At 37.1% G+C, this 19,126-nt stretch overlaps 1 protein-coding gene across 3 annotated transcripts in view; it reads left to right on the top strand.

Annotated features, from left to right (window-relative positions):
* The window catches only part of PELI1 (pellino E3 ubiquitin protein ligase 1), a 76,442-nt gene that overhangs the window by 40,683 nt on the left and 16,633 nt on the right, over positions 1-19,126 (top strand). For 2 of the 3 annotated variants that reach the window (XM_034432455.3, XM_087886541.1), the window contains 2 exons: positions 16,225-16,366; positions 17,463-17,592. In XM_034432455.3, coding sequence (XP_034288346.1) covers positions 16,296-16,366; positions 17,463-17,592 — 201 coding nt within the window. In that variant the 5' untranslated portion in view covers positions 16,225-16,295. Of the gene's footprint in view, positions 1-1,967; positions 1,989-16,224; positions 16,367-17,462; positions 17,593-19,126 lie in introns of those variants that run through there. The other variant, XM_034432454.3, reaches the window with a different exon arrangement.

Below are 19,126 nucleotides of genomic sequence, written 5' to 3'. Positions count from 1 at the left end.
GTAAGCAACGTCCGTTTTCTTCACTTTATAATCTGGTTTGCAATAATGTAATGTCAATGTAACATATTCATTGAGATATAGAAAGCATTTGTTTTCCTCTCTGGCAGGTACATATGGAAGAAATAAGCAGCATAGCAAAGTGTTTCTAAATTGGGATAAATAATTTATCAAAACAAACTAACCAGTGACCCAATGAACCTGATTTTTTGAGTTATTAATTAACAAGAAAACTAGTGAATTAAAAATCATAAATTTTTAATTCACTGGTTTTCTAGGATTGGATATAATGCTAGAACTATAATTTGTCAAAATATAAGTGCAAGCTTCTGATTCTGTTGTTGAAAAGAAGAGTACTGTAGACAAAATCTTGCCCAGCTTCATTTACATAGTGCTAAATCATACTTTTGCTTTATGTTTGAATAGAGCCATTGATCTGTTATGAAGATTGGGTTAAGCCATAATATTTGGTTTTGATTTAGCCCATTGTCTAAATCGATTTTTATTTATTCAATAAACCATAGTTCAACAAATCATAGCTTACTGCAATGTATGAACCCAATTATTGAGTCTTTTATCTTCTTTCTAATAGTCAGTATCTTTTTAAGAAAATTAAAACTAGAAGAAACATTTTCAAATTGCATTACAGCAGTTCTTTACAATATATCAAAGCCTAAACAAGGATGGTTTGGGCTGAATGTGTTCTTTGTTTAGAAGCTGGAACTTTGTGGAGTCTCTTACCATCTCTGGAGTGTACAAATAAATAAAATTGCTCCTAATGCCCTTTGGCAAATCTTAAGCTACATTCCTTTTGAACAGCTTGAAACCAGTGGTTACATCCAACAATGCACATGTGGGCTTTGGCTCTTGTTCTGTAATGAGCTTTTCCTGTCTTTTCCTTGCTCTGACTTGCATGTCTACAAAATCTGTTGTGGAGGTTCCTGCAGCCCAAAAAGGGGGCTGCTGAGGACTCTGGAAAGAAACTATGGAGAGAGAGAAGGAATCTGCTATGCTGGTAGATTCTATAAAGTTATATGTGTACAATACAGTCATGTGTTATCTAAATTTTTGCTTTTATATTTGTGGTGAGGAAGCCTTTTCCAGCAGACTTTGGGAATTCAGTATATATATATATATATATATATATATATATATATATATATATATATATATATATATACTGTATATTATATATATATACACAGTGGCTCAGTGGCTAAGACGCTGAACTTGTCGATCGAAAGGTCGGCAGTTCAGTGGTTCGAATCCCTAGTGCCGCATAACGGGGTGACCTCCCATTACTTGTCTCAACTTCTGCCAACCTAGCAGTTCGAAAGCACGTAGAAAAATTGGGACCACCTTTGGTGGGAAAATAACAGCGTTCCGTGTGCCTTTGGTGTTTAGTCATGCCAGCCACATGACCACGGAGACATCTTTGGACAGAGCTGGCTCTTTGGCTTTGAAACGGAGATGAGCACTGCCCCCTAGAGTTGGGAACGACTAGCACATATGTGCGAGGGGAACCTTTACCTTTATTATATAACATTAACCCTGGAAGCTGTCTATTGATTTGGGATACTATTACACATTGATATCAGAATTTTGTCTTCATGTTAAAAGCTGTGCTACCTTTCTTCATCTTGCTCCAAAGGATGCTTTGCAAGCTAGTAGCAAAAGGAACCAGAGGCACAAGCCTCCAGGCTTCAGGAATGAGTGGGAGTTCATACCAATGAACAGTCTTGAAGCAGGTGGTGTGTAGGCCTTTCCTTCTGTGCAGTTGCTGGGGAACTTTTCTGTTGAGATACTGAAGAAGTGGGTGGAGAGAACTGGTGGAAATAGAATTGTGGGGAATGATTAGCCTATGCAGTGCACAATCAGGGATCATTTGTGCTCTTTTGGTCTTGTGAATTGTTTGGATTTCTCATAAGGCTGAATGCATAGAGCGGGCCATGTTAAGGATGCAAGCCAGATACCAATGGATTTTCCTACAGGTAGGGCTGTTACCTTTTGTTTTTAATTCTAAGTTTGCACCTGGGGAGAAGGGGATTGAAAAGAGTTTATTTCTGGCTGTATGTCACCCACGGATTATTAAGGTTGGCTGTGGAAAAGATTGGCTTGAAATGATTTTTCTTCTCAAACTATCGGTTTCCAGCAATGTTGTGTAAGCATATCTGTGCTGAAATACCTTAAATTGCTAATCATATTCATTTCAGCTGCTGATTTAATTTTCATTGTTTAGGATAACTCTTGATCCAAGCAATCTAAAAGTATGGGGGAAGGGTGACAAATGTTCCTTTTTTAAGGGATGGGTATCAGTTTTGGGGAAGGGGGGAAATGGGGAAATAAATGTTGTTTGACACTTGGGAAACAAATAAGTACCAGTAGATCCTCAAATCAATCCAGAGTTCTCACTCGAGACACAAATGACCGAGTTTAAATAATCCTAATTCTGATACTTTATATAAAGGCTTATCTCTTTGGAGAAGGCTCTTATGCTGGGAAAGGTAGAAGAAAAGAGAATAAGCAGCAGCCAAGTGGATGGACTCAGTACACAGTAGCAATGAGTGAACTATTGGAAGATCGGGAAGATAGATAGATTGTCATGGCAAAAATCTTATCTACAGGTAGTCCTTGGCTTACAACCATTAATTTAGTGACTATTCAAAGTTACAACAGCACTGAAAAAAAGTGACTAAACTGGTTCTCATACTTAAAGCCAATGTAGCATCTCACAATCACATGATCAGAATTCAGGTGCAATGGCAACCGGCATGTATTTACAACAGTTGCAGCATCCTGCAATGATGTGAATCATCATCTTCAATCTTCCCAACCTAATTCTGACAAGCAGTCAATAGGAGAAATTGGATTCGCTAATGTCTGCATGATTCGCTACACAATTGCAGGGATTTGCTTAACAGCTGTGGCAGAAAAAAAAAAGTAATAAAATTGGGCGTGATTCACTTAACAGCCATCTCGCTTAACAACAGAAATTCTGGTCTCGATTGTCATAAATCAAGGACATTGATTTGATAGCACACAGTTATATTGCTGATATACTGTTGTGCTAAAAAAAAGGTGCATGGATCAAGTCCAAATGAGAATATACGTTACTCTGCTACATTGTTCCAGGATCCATCCTGTTGTTGCAAACAAACTGTCCACCTGTTTCTGAGAAGCCTCTGACAGGTCATAAAACCTGCTACTCATTCCTGAAATTTTTCCTTTTCTATAAACTAATATTCAGAAGAATGCTATCTCAGATCCTGATGATTTTTATAGATAATGTCCATAATTAGCCATAATTAAAGGGGAAAGCTAATACAAGCAGTCTGTGCTTAATGACCACTCATTCAATGGCTGAATTTATGATGCTGCTGAAGAAATAGTAGTTATAACTCGACTATGGGAAGCTTCCCCTTAGTCATGTGGAAGAGTCCAATGGTCACACATAATAGTCTTCCAATACTTATGTCAGAGGGAAGAGACTGTGGATTTATTCTCCATAGTTTTGGACAAAAGGCGGTGCCAAGAACTGATGGTTCTGGACAGTGTTTGTCCCACCAGACCCAACAGGATAGACTTGCTCTACATCTCTTCTGTTAAACAGTGTGTTGTCTGTGTCTTCCTTGTTGTGTGGTGCCTTCTCTATGGAACAGCCCCTGAAATCTAGAAGGCCCCACCTCTCATGGCTTTCAAGAAGGCCATGAAGAACTGGCTTTTCTCCAATTTATACCAGAATGTTAGTTGAGCCCATCTGAGGTGCACGTCTGTTGTAAATTTGTTACAGTGCACAGTATTGCTTATTGTTCTACAGTTACTTTTTTCTGCCCTTTGTGATTAAAAGTTTTATTACAGCTTATGTATGAAAGATGGTTAGCTACATAACTTATTTAAATTAAGTACACAAAGTATGGGCAGCTATTTATCTGGGATGGTCAAATTCCTTGACTAGGAATATATCCTTGGGAGCAAGTTTGGCATTTGTTCTGAATAGCAGACATTATTTTAGACATTAAGTATCAGGTAATAAGAAAGCTTGCAGAGTTACGTACTTGCCTCCTATTATTATTATTTTTTCTTTACTTCACTTCAACTGAATTTGATTATTCTCATTTTCCTACGGTGCCATGAAGTTGGTAAGAATGAGAAAATTATGTGCCTGTCTTTTTATATGAAGAAGACAAAAGTAATTTTGAATCCTAAAATTTCCTAGTGTTTACTTAAATACTGGATGTTCTAATTGATATTCTAATGATTAAATGGTGGGGGGGGGAAGGGAAGGCTAATGTTTAGTAAAAAAAAGAATGTAGAATTTCTAAGATACACAAAACTGTCATGTATCATCCAATTCATTTTGAATGGAATCTCTTATCCTGGGCAATGTACGCTCAGCATACTGAGATCTAGTTTGGATGACAATAAGCCTTAATTCCACTCTTGGAGACATACACTAGGCAGCAAAAGGGAGCCAGCCAACTGGCAATATAGGGGCTCTTATGACAAAGGATAAGCTATGCTGTGCTGTTATTCATAAGTATCTTGTGTGTTCCAAGTGCTATGTTAATACAAGGGGATTTGTGCTGCACAAGGTAGATTGGCTTGCCTGGCGCTCCCTGGTGAGGTTCACAGGAGAACCTTTATTTTCCACTACCCTGAAGCCACAGCATTTGTACTGGAACTTCACTTTGCTCATATAATGGTACATTTATTGACTAACATTGAAACAGAAAACATGTCAGACTGGTACTTGATATGTATCTGCAAATGAAGTAAGTTAGTTTTCTGGAAATGCTGGTTAAACTAGTTTAGTGGTGGGCCATTAACTGCAAGGTCTGTTGGAACTGAAGGCACTAATGGAAATTAACCCAAACCGATTTTTGCTATATACTAAACCATAATGACTCTAGCCTGAAGAAGTTTTCAAGCTGCTCTAACAAGAAAGTAAATGCTTCTAGATATCTAATTTCATAATTGTACGGCACATAAAACGGTGATAGCTAGTAAGTACATGCAGAGAATTCAAAGCAAAAAGACCTGGATGATGGCCAGTAAGCCCTCTATGGAATTTGGTGAAGCTTCAGAATAATTTGGAAGACTTCTCCTTTCATTACAGGAAAAAAAAAGTTTGGGGTTGAGGGGGGAGGAATTAAAAGTTTTGAAAGGGAAAATCAGAGTAGCTTTGATTTTAACTTTTTGATTTTGCTTCTAAATGTCAAAGAATCAGTCATCATAACTCTATGATGATATCACTACTAATAGTTGCGTGTCCACTTGCTGTAAGTGTTCGCAATTTGTCTCCTTTCATATATTCAGAGTCAGCACTAGACATATTGGTGCTTAGGCAAAATCATATTCTGGCACATATCCCCCCCCCCCAGTGGTTTGATTCATCATCCAGTTTTGCTAGAATTTCAAAAATGTGCCCCTTTGCTTCTTTTTTTCTTTGAGTTTTGAAGCTTTACACTTAAGATTTTTATCCCATACATTTTCTTTCTTTCTTTGCACATTTTACCCTATTTTCATAGTAATTAATTTTAATTACCTCAGCATCCATTTTTGTCATATGGCAACAATTCCGAAAATTGTATTTAACTTTAGAGCAGGCGCATTAGCTTACAGAGTATGCTGTGATTGCTTTTCACTTTTTTATGTGTATTTTTCTGAAGTCTTTTCCATTTTGGGAAACCTGTCCCCCCAAATTTACCACCCCTCAGATATTATTTACTTAAATAATTTCCAATGTTCTTACAGTCTTTGCAGTCCTGCAAACATTACAAAATATTACAAAAGTAAGTTAATGAACAGTGGCTTACATTCTCCTGATAAATTCATAGTGTGATCTTAGGTTCTGTCAATAAAAATAGTCCTTCAAGTTTTTTTCTTTACTGCATATTAAAAATGAGGCATGCTCGATTCAGTTTTCTGGCAGTGGGATCACAGATTTGTCTGTTTGGAAAACTTCACTAATTCCTGCTTCTGATGACAGCTGAACAGCATGCCATTCAGTTGCTATGTGAACATAATAGTGTGATGATGGCATGTAAAAACTTCCTGTAGATTTAAGCAGTGTATTTGGAGCATACAGGGCAATAGAACTGACCTTCATGAAATTAGTCGGGTCTATTGTGCTCCTCTGAAATATTTTCTGTGTTCATAAGACATTCCGTGTCACAAGCTCAACTTTTGTAACATTCAAGAACATTGGAATTGTTTTTTTTTAAACCTGCAATAGTAGGATCTCATACTTTCAAAGTACAAGACTCAATCTTTTGAAATTGTTTGATTTGGAAATTTGCATGAATTTTAGAGGGAATGGTAAAAATAAATCAGTCCATGTTTTGTTTTGCAATGAACAATGTTTCTATATAAAACATTTTCTTAAAAACAGGCAGAGAGAAAGTTTTGTACCAGCAGTTTTAATCACTGCTGTTTCTGTTTTAATTCCTTGGCTTTTGAATTGTTGTAAAATGTCTTAACATTATTTCTAAAATGGAATATATTCAGCTCTTCAGTTGCTACACTGGTGAGTGCAAACTTTCTAAGTCTCCAAACGGTTCATTCTGAAAGCATTATTTTATTGTCTGTGGGTGTCCTATCTGGATCAAATACATCAAGTCATATATCTATTTTAATCTGTTTCTCTACTGTTTTGATCAACTACGGTACATCAATTGCCTGTAGTTACTTCCATTGTGAATTAGACAGATCATTTAGTTCTACTGCTTAGGAAAGTATTGAGGATTTTGAGAAGGATGATAAGGCTTTTGACTACTGAATTAGTGATAACTAATTAGTGGAATTCTTATTCTTACTACATTTATACTTAAAATTAGCACCATTTTTTCTGCCCTCACTATATATTTATGTAGCTGGTCAGATATAGTAGTTAAACCTGGCAGAACCAGACTTGGAGACCAAGGCTAAAGCTTATTGAATGGTTCTAATATATTCTTTAAATTTAATGGGATGGAACTGGAACAAAAGGCAAGAAGAAAAATAAAGGACATGGAGTTCAGAATTATTCTAGATAAAAACACAATGATTCCTCAAGGCTTCAAAAGGAATCAGCAATAAATTTCTAAGGTTACTGAAGTAGCAACAATTCTACTCCCCTGATACTTGATTCAATGCCAAGTAATGATTTTGATGCATAACACTTTAAAGTGTACTGTAAGATTGAGCCTCATATACTTTCAAAATATCTCCTCTACATTCTGCTTTGAATCCTCTGAATTTGGAGACCACTGTTTAGCGCTGGAATTACCTGAAACCCAGTCATACAGAATAACAGAGTTGGAAGGGACCTTGAAGGTCTTCTAGTCCAACCCCCTGCCCATACAGGAGAGCCTATACCATTCCAGACAAATGGCTGTCCAATTTCTTCTTAAAAACTTCCAGTGATGGAGCACCCACAACTTTAGAAGGCAAGGTGTTCCTCTGATTAATTGTTCTCACTGTCAGGAAATTTCTACTTAGTTCTAGGTTGGATCTCTCTTTGATAAAAGTTTCCATCCATTACTTCTTATTTTACCCTCAGGTACTTTGGAAAATAGGTTGTCCTCTCTTCTTTGTGACAGCCTCTCAAAGATTGGAAGATTGCTATCATGCCATGCTTAGTCCTTCTCCTCGTTAGACTAGACGTACAATTCCTGCAGCTGTTTATCATATCTTAGCCTCCAGACCTCTAATCATCTTTGTTGCTCTTCTCTGTACTTTGTTGCTCTTCTGTACTCTACTCTTCTCCGATGTACTGCCTTGAGAATCCAAAATGTTGTTCACTAAGAGACTCCTAGATTCCTCTCACAGTTACTGCTGTTGAGCCAGGTACCACTTTTTCCATCCCTCTGCATTTGATTTTCCTTGCATTTCCAGTAAAACCTTACTGAATTGAATTTTGTTGGCTATGTGTTCAAGTGTGACAAGATTCTTCTGTATCTTTATCAATCTTCTAAAGTGTTGGCTATTCCCCCTTAGCTTGAGCTGGTCAAACTAGTACATCTCTTTTTAGAACTATAGTTCACTGAACAACTCTGCATTCTCCACACATTAACTACCTCTGTGTGCAGAATCATATGTATAGAAACTGAACATTCAGCCCACAAAACAGGGAACAGTCAGGATAGTTTCTTAAAGTCAAGTGTTTTTCAGTAATGAAGTGTGGATTACACATAGCTTCTGATCAGTAGGTGTGTGTATATTTATTGAAATGGATGAATCTTACATTTCTTTGATTCAAATTGCCAGAGGTGCTTCTGCCTTTCAAAAAATATCTACTGCATAAGAGAGTCACTGATGATGTGGGAAGTGAAGAAAGCTCGTTTATCTAATAAACGCTAAATCATGTAGTGTGTATTGGTACAATTACATAACACAAACTGACAAGGAAATAGAAGAGTCTCTCCAATCCTGACAAGCTACTATGTCGTTAGAAAACTTGTATTCTACACCCTCTGCTTCCTCCTTTTCGTTTTTGGAGTCTGAGATTAATTTTAAGGAAGGGAAGCAAGATGCTACCTTTGATCCAGATAAGTGAAATTTTCTAACATCCAAGTGTTTATCCAGCTTGCATAAATCAGACCGGTCTTCTTTTCAAGTCATCATGTATAAGCCAAGTGGTTAAAGTAAAAAAGACACAAAGAAAGACTGACTGGAGCTGCCTGGAACATACCTGAGGATTGTGTAAATTTTTTCTGTCCTTTTTATTATTTTTAAATGTTTGACTTCCCCTTCCACTCCATTTTTTCACTGGCACAATATGAATACTTTATATATGGGATAAGCAGGAATATAATAGGAAGGGCCAAAGAAGTCAGCACAAGAAATTTTCCTGTAATTTGCTCAATGATCCTGAACAAATTAAGAGCATTACTGATTGTAAAAGATATATGAACACAGGAGCAGATTTTATCTTTCTAATTTGTATTCTAAATCAGCAGTCACCTTTCTGGCTCCATGAACCAGCAGAAATGGCGATGGGAGAGGGGATGGTTTCACATGTGCACACACCTCTTCACAAATGGAGCGTTTCACCGTCTGCTTGTGAGGCCTCGTTCCCAACGAGTTTGGGGAACCACAAACTGAATAGTGGTGGCAAGTAAACCCCATTAAAATTATTATGAATTTTAAATAATTTCTAGAATTACAGCTGTATCCTTTTTTTAGGGGGGGGGGGACTTCTGAGAACTGCCAAAGAACTTGGAATTGATTTCTTTGAGTTGAGTTCAGAAAATAGGAGTTGAGAAAATGTTTGAAATGTATTTCCTCATTGATTTCTGAAATATGAGTTGCGTTAATATCTTAAATGAGATTGAGATATGTGATTAATAATTGTGCCTTTAGGGTAATGGGAGCAAAAGGACCATTATTTTTGAATAATTGTGTAATCATATTTGCTTATGTATGTGCAGAAGTTGGAAAACTATTGTAGCAAAAAACAAAAATCTCACAGTATCAATTATTTTGTGTATACATTATAAAGTACTGTATATTAAGGCATAGCTTATGTAATAGCAATAGCACTTAGAGTTATATATCACCCCATAGTACTATTACAGCATTCCTTGGGAGGTTTACAATGACAGCATATTGTCCTTAACAATCTAGGTCCTCATTTTTACTGACCACAGAAGGATGGAAGTCTGAGGCAACCTCAAGCTTCATCAGGATCAAATTCAGGCTGTGGGCATAGTTTGCCTGCCCACAGCCTGAATTTGCCTACATTCTAACCACTGCACCATAAAGAAAAAGTATAATGTGTAAAACACCTTTCTTAAATTACAAATTAAATTAGAATTGATTAAAATATTGTGGAACTGTCCTTGAACCTACAGTTTAGGCAGATAAGGTCTTACATAGATTCTAATATGCATAGCATTATCATGAAAGAAAGCAGAGAAATTAGAAATAATTTAGTGCATAAAAATGACCTGGATACATACCTTCACTACCCTTTCTAAAAACAAATAACTGAAATGCATTTTGAAGTACTTCCAGTTTTGAGAAAATCTGGATTCAGCCTAAATAAGTAAAATTAAACTGAAGCCAGTTATTGTCTACAATACTGGTATATTGCTAAGTTGAATACTTAGAATTTTTCATGATTGTTTTAAATGAACAGTTCAAATGCATTCTTAAACATTCTTTAGGACTATATTACTTAAAGAAATGTATGATTCTTCTTGTAATGTTGGTAAAAATCGTATCACACCAAATCCATATTGTTAGATCTGTTAGAAAATACATATAATTTATGAAGAAAAAAGACATGAAAATTGGCAACTTCCTGACTTTTCTTTTATCCCAAAACTAAAATGCAGCTCTGTTTTCAGTTTCTCTCCACTGTAACATCTAACTTTCTCAAATCCAATCATCACAATATGTCTTGCTCCCCCACCCCATCCACTATTATTTCTCAGAGGTAGTATGTTTTTAATCAAATTTTAATTCAATTATTTCAGTTTCGTGACCACCCAACTCCAGTGATGCTGGATGACTCACAGTTAAAAAAGAATTTAAAAGAAAACTATATATATCAAAGAAAAGGGAATACAGCTGGCAAGAAGACCAACCCTATAATCAAAAAGACCAAAAGGATACCAAAAGGAAGGGGGTTTGCTTCCTATCCTTAACCATGGCTTGGAAAAACAATGGAAAATAATAGAAAAATATAGTTGTGCCTACTCTTTCTATCATGTTGTTGATGTATGATGTTTTCATTATATTTTGAAGGAGATTGTTCGGAAACCTAAATGAATTATTTCAAATAAATTATTTCAAATTTGAACCATCATTTTCAAGGGGCAAATTAAAACCCTTGTTTTAGTAAAATTGATTCCCAAATAGAAATGCATGTGGCTAAATTTAGTGATGCATAAGATCAAATACACATTTGATAGCACATCAGGGAAAGAATGGTGCTTTTTGAATGGTAACTCCATAAATTAACCAATATGGATGTCATTCACATGATACAGATAGTTCTAGATGTATGACCATTCATTTAACAACTGTTCAGAGCTATGCCAGCGCTGAAAAAAATGACTTACGAACACACCACCATTGCAGCATCTTCACAGTCATAAAATCAGAATTTGGGCACTTTGCAATCAATATGCATTTATGATAGTTGCAGCATCACAGAGTCAGATGAACATTATTTATGACCTTCCCGGCGGGTTTCTGACAAATCAGTGGGGGAAGCTGGAGTTATTTAACAACCACGTCCTGACTATGGCAAAAAAGCGATAAAATCAAACTAAGCCATCACTTAGTGATGGAGGTTCCAGTCCCAATTATTTATATATTTTGAAAAAGAGGATTATTCTGTAGAATTATAAAGAACTCACATTTATTCAAGAAAATAAGTTGAAGGATAATATCAAGATGCAACATGCAGCTTTAATGAGTCAGCTGGTCAAAGGATTAGACTAACTCATTATTATTGTCACATGCTCAGATACTGGGAAAATACAATAAAGGAAAAGTGCTTTCTTTCAAGACACATCTAGCTATATTTGATAGACTCAGGAACCAAAAGAACGTCTACGTTTCTTTGAGAAAGCTGTACAGATAGCCTTATGTAATTTGCTCTCATTTGGTAATAATTGTTATTTGTTAAAGCTCTGAAGTGGCTTGAATATGTATGACTGTTCAAAGACATTGTTACTCTGGGAATGGGGTCTGGGGTGGAATTGAAGCATAGTACCTAGCCATACTATTCTGACACAAAAATAAATTTTACTGGTAGATGATAATATCATGCTAACAAATTTAAAATAGCCTTTCTGTGCAAAAAATATGTGCAATTCTGAAAATCTGTGTGTGGGAAGTTGAGAACATCACATATAATATATATGATGATGTGTGGTTTCCTCAGAAGAGGATCAGCTGTTGCTCTTTCATAATTGGAAAGTGTTCTATGGCTTTTCTTAAAACACAGTTTTTGTCCTAGTCACTTGCCTATTTTCCTGAAGTTAAGGCCAATTTTAATATGTATTTAGAACAAGTTTTATTATAACTAATATGGTTGTAAGCTCCCTGAACCATTGCCTTAGCATAAGGCTCTTATACTGATTACTTTGAAATAGCAAGGTATAACTTATGGAAATTAGGTTCTATTGCTTGCACACTTTTGTCCCTTTCTTAATGGCCATAAGGAATAGATCAGAGTAGTTTATGTACAGGTAGAAAAAAGATGTCTGAAACCCAGGTAAACTTTTTAACAAGGGAATTTGCATAAATGAGAAAAGCAATGCTGCTTGCTGTCTTACCAACTGAGTATATTGTATACTATTTGTGTTCTTGGTAGTTCTGTTTTTGTAGAAGTGGCTGACACCCTTAAGAATGCTGAGACCACACTGATTGAAAATGATGGGATTTGAAACTCAGCATACCTAGAGGGACCCTAGATTGGGGAAATTTATAATAGATTCCTTCCCAGCCTCTCATTCATGTTGCCTGAAGTCTACTGAATTCAGAAACCAAGCTCTTTGTTCCTGCTTGATTTTAATGAGTACTACCATTTTTTCAAAACTATGTAATGTTCAGCATCTTTGCATGTAGTTAGTAAGCAAAATAAGCCATGGGACATTTTTTAAATATTTGCATACCTACCTTTTGGGTTCTCAAAGCAAAGAAAGCCTTAATTGCAAAACTATCGGCAAACCATTTTGAGGGAAATCAACCAGTCCTTAAAGTTTCAGTAGCATGCAACATATTATTAAAATGTTTGGATTAATTTAGAATCTAAATTTATCTAAATTTAAAATAATAATTGAAAGTGCTTCCAGAGAGATTAACACATGATCTGGTGAGTAGTATTTCTCTTGTAGCCTCAAGAAAAAACTTTAACTGATCTGGCAAATTATATAATCCTAATTTTTTTTACTCTACAGGTAGCCCTTGTCTTACAACCATTTGTTCATCAACCATTTGAAGTTACAATAGTGTTAAACAACCATAACTGGTTGTGAAGGGCGAGGTTGGGCCTGCCTTGTCAGCTGGAGCAGCAGAGTGTAGGGTGGCAGGGGGCTCAGAGTTCAGAATGTCAAGGGTGAATGTATCAGGGACTGAGCTGGGATTCCCAAGTGACCCATGTTGCTGGACCGAGCTGAGGCTGAGCTTCATACTGCAATGCAGTGCAAATTCCTTTGCACCCAAAATCCAGCCCCAGCCTGGCCCAGCAGCACAGGGTAAAAAGTAGTTGTTGGCGTGTTGCAGCTCTGGAGTGGCAAAAATTCCTTTTGTGCAGCTGGGCTGGGCTTCATGCTCTGCTGTGCTGTGGCTTGGACTTCTTGGAACCACGGTGCACCAAGAATCCGCTGAGCTGCAGCTTATTTTTCTCCCAGCTCCCTGCACTCACATGCATGCACACACCCCACCCCCTCTTTTCCTGGTTTCCCTGAACTTGCACTGCACTGCAACAACCCCCCTTCCCTATCTGCACCAGGCCTCCCAGGACCTCCCCCATGGCACCTCCATACTCCTTACTCTGGGACTTGCTTCACTTTCCACTTAATGAATCATGTGGCTGGAGTAATGATGGCAACCGAGATGCAGTCACTTAATGTTATGTTTTACAACTGCATTGATTAGCAACACAAATTCTGGTCCCAATTACGGTTGTAAGTCGCCGACTAGTTTTATTAAGTTTTAGAACATCTTTTTAGCAGTCTTTCATCATTTCACTAAGAAGGTATTCTGATTCAGTCTAGTCTTAGTTAATGGAATCTTTAAGGCATAGATCTAATAGTACTAAATATACAAATGCAGATATTATAATAAAGATTTTAATTTGGTACATGCACTTCTAAGCAAGGTGTCTAGAGACATTTTTCTTGGTATGGTATTAATGTGAGTTGACTTCCCCATTCCACTGTGAAATTGGGTGGCACTTTTGTAACAATTTTGACATAGCCATTTTGACAGTAGTCATCCTCTCAATCCTAAATTGTTGACTTTACCTTACTTACTTTACTTTAAGGGCACACCACTTTGAGGGTATGTAGCAGTAAGACTGTAAAGCTCTGTCTTTAACCCACTGTTCTAATGGTTAAATGGTTACGATCTGATTTTAAAACATTGGGGGGGGGTGTCTGATTCTTCATGGACATAGAAAGTCATATACAATACAATTTACAGGTGGCTGAAATGTTCCTCTTTGAACCACCAGTAAAATAGATTGTAATAATTCAAGCTTGGACTGACTTTTGAGTTATAAAACTTTCGGAGGAAAAGTGGAGTGTAAATCTGTGACCGCACATGTGAATCCGATGGTATGCATTTATGTCAAAAGACTGCCTTCCTCTTGCCAGGCTTTCATTGTGCACAGATTTTAGTTTCAGAGCAAAAGAGTAAAAATGCTTATTCAAACTTAATGTTGTGATTTAAAGAACTACTTCTAAATACATGAGAGCAGAAAAATGCATACTGAATAAATGCTTGTTTATTATATGTTCTATCCTGCACAGTCGAGTTAATGCTGGTAGACAGTAAATACAAAAGAAAAACTATGTTGTAGTATTTGAGAAGAAGTAAAAACTGTTTTTGCTTTTAAATTGGCATATTTTCCGGGTTTTTTTAAAACTTATTCATTGAAATACAGGCGGTTCTCCACTTACAACCACAGTTGAGATCAGAATTTTGGTGGCTAAGCAGTCACAAAGCAAGGCATTGTGTGATCATATCACTTTTTTTTTTTTTTTTGCACCACAAGGCCAGCCAGCCTAGTTCAGGAGCTCTTTGCAAAGAGGCAATGCAGGAAGTGGTTTCACCCAATGGGAAAGTGCCAGGATTGGCTCAGGTTCTCTTACATGTGGCTCCCTGAGCCAACCCGCAGGTATTTCCCATTGGGCATAACCACTTCCTGTCTTTCCCATCGACTGACACTCTTATTTTCACTGCACTACTGGGCAGTAATGGTAATTGTTAGCTATGGAGACCATGAGGAAAAAGAACAAATGAACAAGAGGCACCTGAGGTGAAAGCAGAGCAGGTACATTATGGAAGTGGCATGGCCAGCCAATGAAAAGGAGAGGAGGAAGAACACAGTGAAGGTCAGCTGGATGCAGCAGAGTCTGTGGAGCGTGTGGCAGGGGGCTTTGCACTGTGGCACTGGACTGGCTGGCTGTGGTCCATAGCTTGAGGCTGGGACTGGGACTAAAGTAGAGATGGTCATAAGTATAGGTGGGCTACCAAATGCCCAAATTCTGACACAGGACCACAGGGGCGCTGCAACAGCCTGTATGTTTAGATGCACTACATTCCTAGGCCATATGGGGCTGATTTTACACTGAGAAAATGGGGGGGGGGAACTAAAAGCAGGTTTCCACCCCTCTTTTTTTTTTTTTTTTTTGCACCACAAGGCCAGCCAGCCTAGTTCAGGGGCTCTTTGCAAAGAGGCAATGCAGGAAGTGGTTTCACCCAATGGGAAAGTGCCAGGATTGGCCAGCTTCTCTTACATGTGGCTCCCTGAGCCAACCCGCAGGCATTTCCCATTGGGCATAACCACTTCCTATCTTTCCCATCAATTGACACTCTTATTTGTACATCCTTTCACTCAGCACCATCATAACTTTGAAAGTTGCTGAATGAATAGACTCCCAGTGTACTAATTCAAACCATCCCCTGCCACTTGAAGCAAATTAAGAAGGGTTGTCATTTCAGCTTTATATAGCTATATAGTGTGATCTCTGTATCTAGCAAGTGATAACAAAATACTTTAGGAATCTCTGCTGATTACAGAATGTGCAGAATTGGATAAGCTCACAAAAGAAATACAAGAGAAAGATGATACTGATTACTATTTAGTATGGCAAAGATGGTACAGCTGGCTGGAGGCAAAAATAGGAATATAAAGATGATTTTCGAATATTCAATAGAAATGCATAGAAGTAAATAAGGAGTCAACTATATATGTACATATATAACTAAGTAAATAGGTGACTGTAGATATTGATACAAATAGAAATATGAAAAATAACCCACCGTTGTAATATCTTCTAAGAGTCAGTCATTGGACTGAATTGATGTGTGTTTGTTTTGTATGTTGTTTCAATGTATTTATGTTGGTTTTGTTTTTTCTTTTTATTATTAATAAAAACTATTTAAAAAAAAAAAGGAATCTGCTGAAATTTGTATTGGTCATATTAGCTTGTGGATTTTGTTCGCGTAATACCAGATTCTAAGATGTGACATTCTCCATCATATTTCTTTCTTTTTGTTTAGGAAATGACAAAAGTGTGCCAAGATTCTTGATTAGAGAAGTGGAATTTGAGAAAAAGGATCTAACTAGGCTCATGTTTTCGCCTGATCAAGAAAATCATCCATCAAAAGCACCAGTGAAGTATGGTGAACTGATTGTGTTGGGGTAAGTATCTGGCACTGACATCTGAACTTCTAAAAGAGCAGTTTTAGTTAATCCTGCAAACCAAAGTGTTTTTTTCTAGTTTTCCTTGTTGCCTTGCAATGTGATTCTCTGAAACATGGCAGTTCCTTGCAGTGCAGCTTGTTTTAGCATCCTGATTTCAGATTGACATTACCATCAGTCTGAAATGTTCCAACATTAGCATCAATGGCATCAAGGTTAGATCATATCCACCTAGTCTTTTGAGTTGGATGTGATGCAGCCAAACATTTCTAAGCTTCATCAAATTTCACTAAGAAAAATTTGAGTGCAGGTTTTTTTCTCCCATGAAATCCTTAAGGCTTAACTTTAGAATGGCATTCATAGCATTTGTATATTAGTATTACAATAGATTGTAGCTAAACTACTTGTCAGCACAGGAGATGGTTTATTCTTAAAATAAAGTTAAAATAAAACAGTGGCTTAATTTTCTCCATGCTACAAATTATACCGGATATCTAATGAATGAAAACTAATTGAAAATGGTATGGCATTCCTATTACATTAGGCAAATATCTGATTTCTGCATTCATATACCTGAACCTGTTTGTGATAAGTCTTAGGAATGCATAAAACTTTATATTTAATAGATTTAACAAAATACTCATGTAAAGTATAAAAGTTTTGATTGGTCCAGGGTTTTTTACAGTAACATCACTGGATGTGCATCAAAAACAATCTATTTCTGACAAAGTTTTTAGCAAATATTTTATAATTTGGTTGCTAAATAGGAAAAAATATATAGTTGCAATCCTGCAATACAAAGTGCTGTATCATTTTCCTACTTGGCTCTTAAATGCATCTGAAGTAACCTCTGACATTCTGTAGCTTGTTGTTTGCCTGATTTTTTTCTTTAGAGGTACGTGTTCTTACAATCTTTGTGTTCTTTTATGGGCATTAAAAAGTATCATGTGTACTGCAATAATATATTAAATATTTAGAAAGTTATTTCTAAAATATTTAGTTCTGCAACATTATGGAAATGTACAAATTAATTCAGAGCCTTTATCACCTAATAATCCTCCCATCTCTTCAATTCTTCCTGCATTGTTTTCCACAGATATAATGGCTCCCTGCCAAATGGAGATAGAGGAAGAAGAAAAAGTAGGTTTGCTTTATTTAAAAGACCTAAAGCAAATGGGGTGAAACCTAGTACAGTGCATATTGCCTGTACACCTCAGGCAGCCAAGGTAAGCTTGATTAATGAGGTAGCAGACTTATATTTCTTGATCTACCACACTAAATTAACAGCAATTTCTATCAATGAAATTGTGTGTGTGTGAAATTATATGTGTTTTTTTAAGATGGCATCAGGCAGGCATTATGTTGAAGCTGACAGTAGATGGTTGTTTGGTCAGATGATGATGGATAAATTGATATATACTTGGTAAGTGCAGTGAGTTAATAGAAATTCATGTTTAATTGCTTATTCTGCCTCATATTATAGAACAAGCAGAGTTTACTCTTAGGAAAAGAGTACTCTTTGGAAAATTGTAGAGACCAGAACTAGGTCATCTAGTGCCTCACAGTCATCTTAACCAGAGGTGGGTTTCAGCAGGTTCTGACCAGTTCTGGAGAACCGGTAGCAGAAATTTTGAGTAGTTTGGAGAACCAGTAGTAAAAATTCTGACTGGTCCCACCCCCATTTATTTTCTGCCTCCCAATTCCCAGTTTATTGGGAGGAAATGGGGATTTTGCAGTAACCTTCCCCTGGAGTGGAATGGGAATGGAGATTTTACATTATCCTTCCCCTGGAGTGGGGTGGGAATGGAGATTTTACAGTATCCTTCCCCTGCCACGCCCACCAAGCCATGCCACACCCACCAAGCCACACCCATAGAACTGGTAGTAAATTTTTTTGAAACCCACCACTGATCTTAACCCAGTGTTTCTCTACTTTAGCAACTTTAAGATGTCTCCCAGAAATCCACACCTCTTAAAGTTGCTAAGGTTAAGAAATACTGTCTTAAACAGTTCTCTCAGTCCTTTCTGATGCTGGGGTTGATAGGCAAACCGTGAACTTCTGGAATGCTGATAGCAAATAAGCCCATTTTTAACTGTTGAGCGAGTATATATTGCATTTGAATTTCACTGTACCTTTCTGTTTATTGTGATTAAATTATGCCTAATTCTCTTTGCTTCCTTTTCTTCATGAGGAACAATTTAACTTTTGTTGAGTGTGGTTTATCATACTGTTCAACCTCAAAAGCAGTGGTTAAACAGGTTAAGCCATGGTTAAACCATGGTTTATTAAGATAGCTTCTTGTAATAAAGCATACATTAATGAGCCATAGTAGTGTAGTGGTTAGAGTGCAGTACTCAGTGATGGGATTCAAATAATTTAACAACAGGTTCTATGCCCTAATGACTGGCTGGGTAGGCGTGGCTGGGTGGTCATGTGACTGGGTGGGCATGGCCAACTCACCATCATTCATATCAAGGGGCACCTCGTCCAGCCCCTCCCCTCCCAGCCCCTCCTTGTCACACCTGGCCTCAACATATCTATAATTCTGTAAGAATGTTGTTCACCTTTTTTCAACTTTATTACCTGCATCTGCATACTATAGATGTACTTTCATGAAAGGAGGAAATGGCTCACGTGCTTTGCCCAAGAGTGTGATAGGCAGGTCACAAAACAGGCTTTTGAGGGGCTGCCATAAAGAAATGGGGGAGATGTATTTTCCAAAGCAGCAGAAGGCAAAACAAGAAACAATGGATGGAAAC

The sequence above is a fragment of the Pantherophis guttatus genome, chromosome 1, assembly GCF_059756535.1.
Source record: "Pantherophis guttatus breed Tessera chromosome 1, ASM5975653v1, whole genome shotgun sequence".
Classification (NCBI taxonomy): Eukaryota; Metazoa; Chordata; class Lepidosauria; order Squamata; family Colubridae; genus Pantherophis; species Pantherophis guttatus.
Note: the sequence above shows the minus strand (reverse complement) of the source record. Positions and strands in the feature narration are given on the sequence as shown.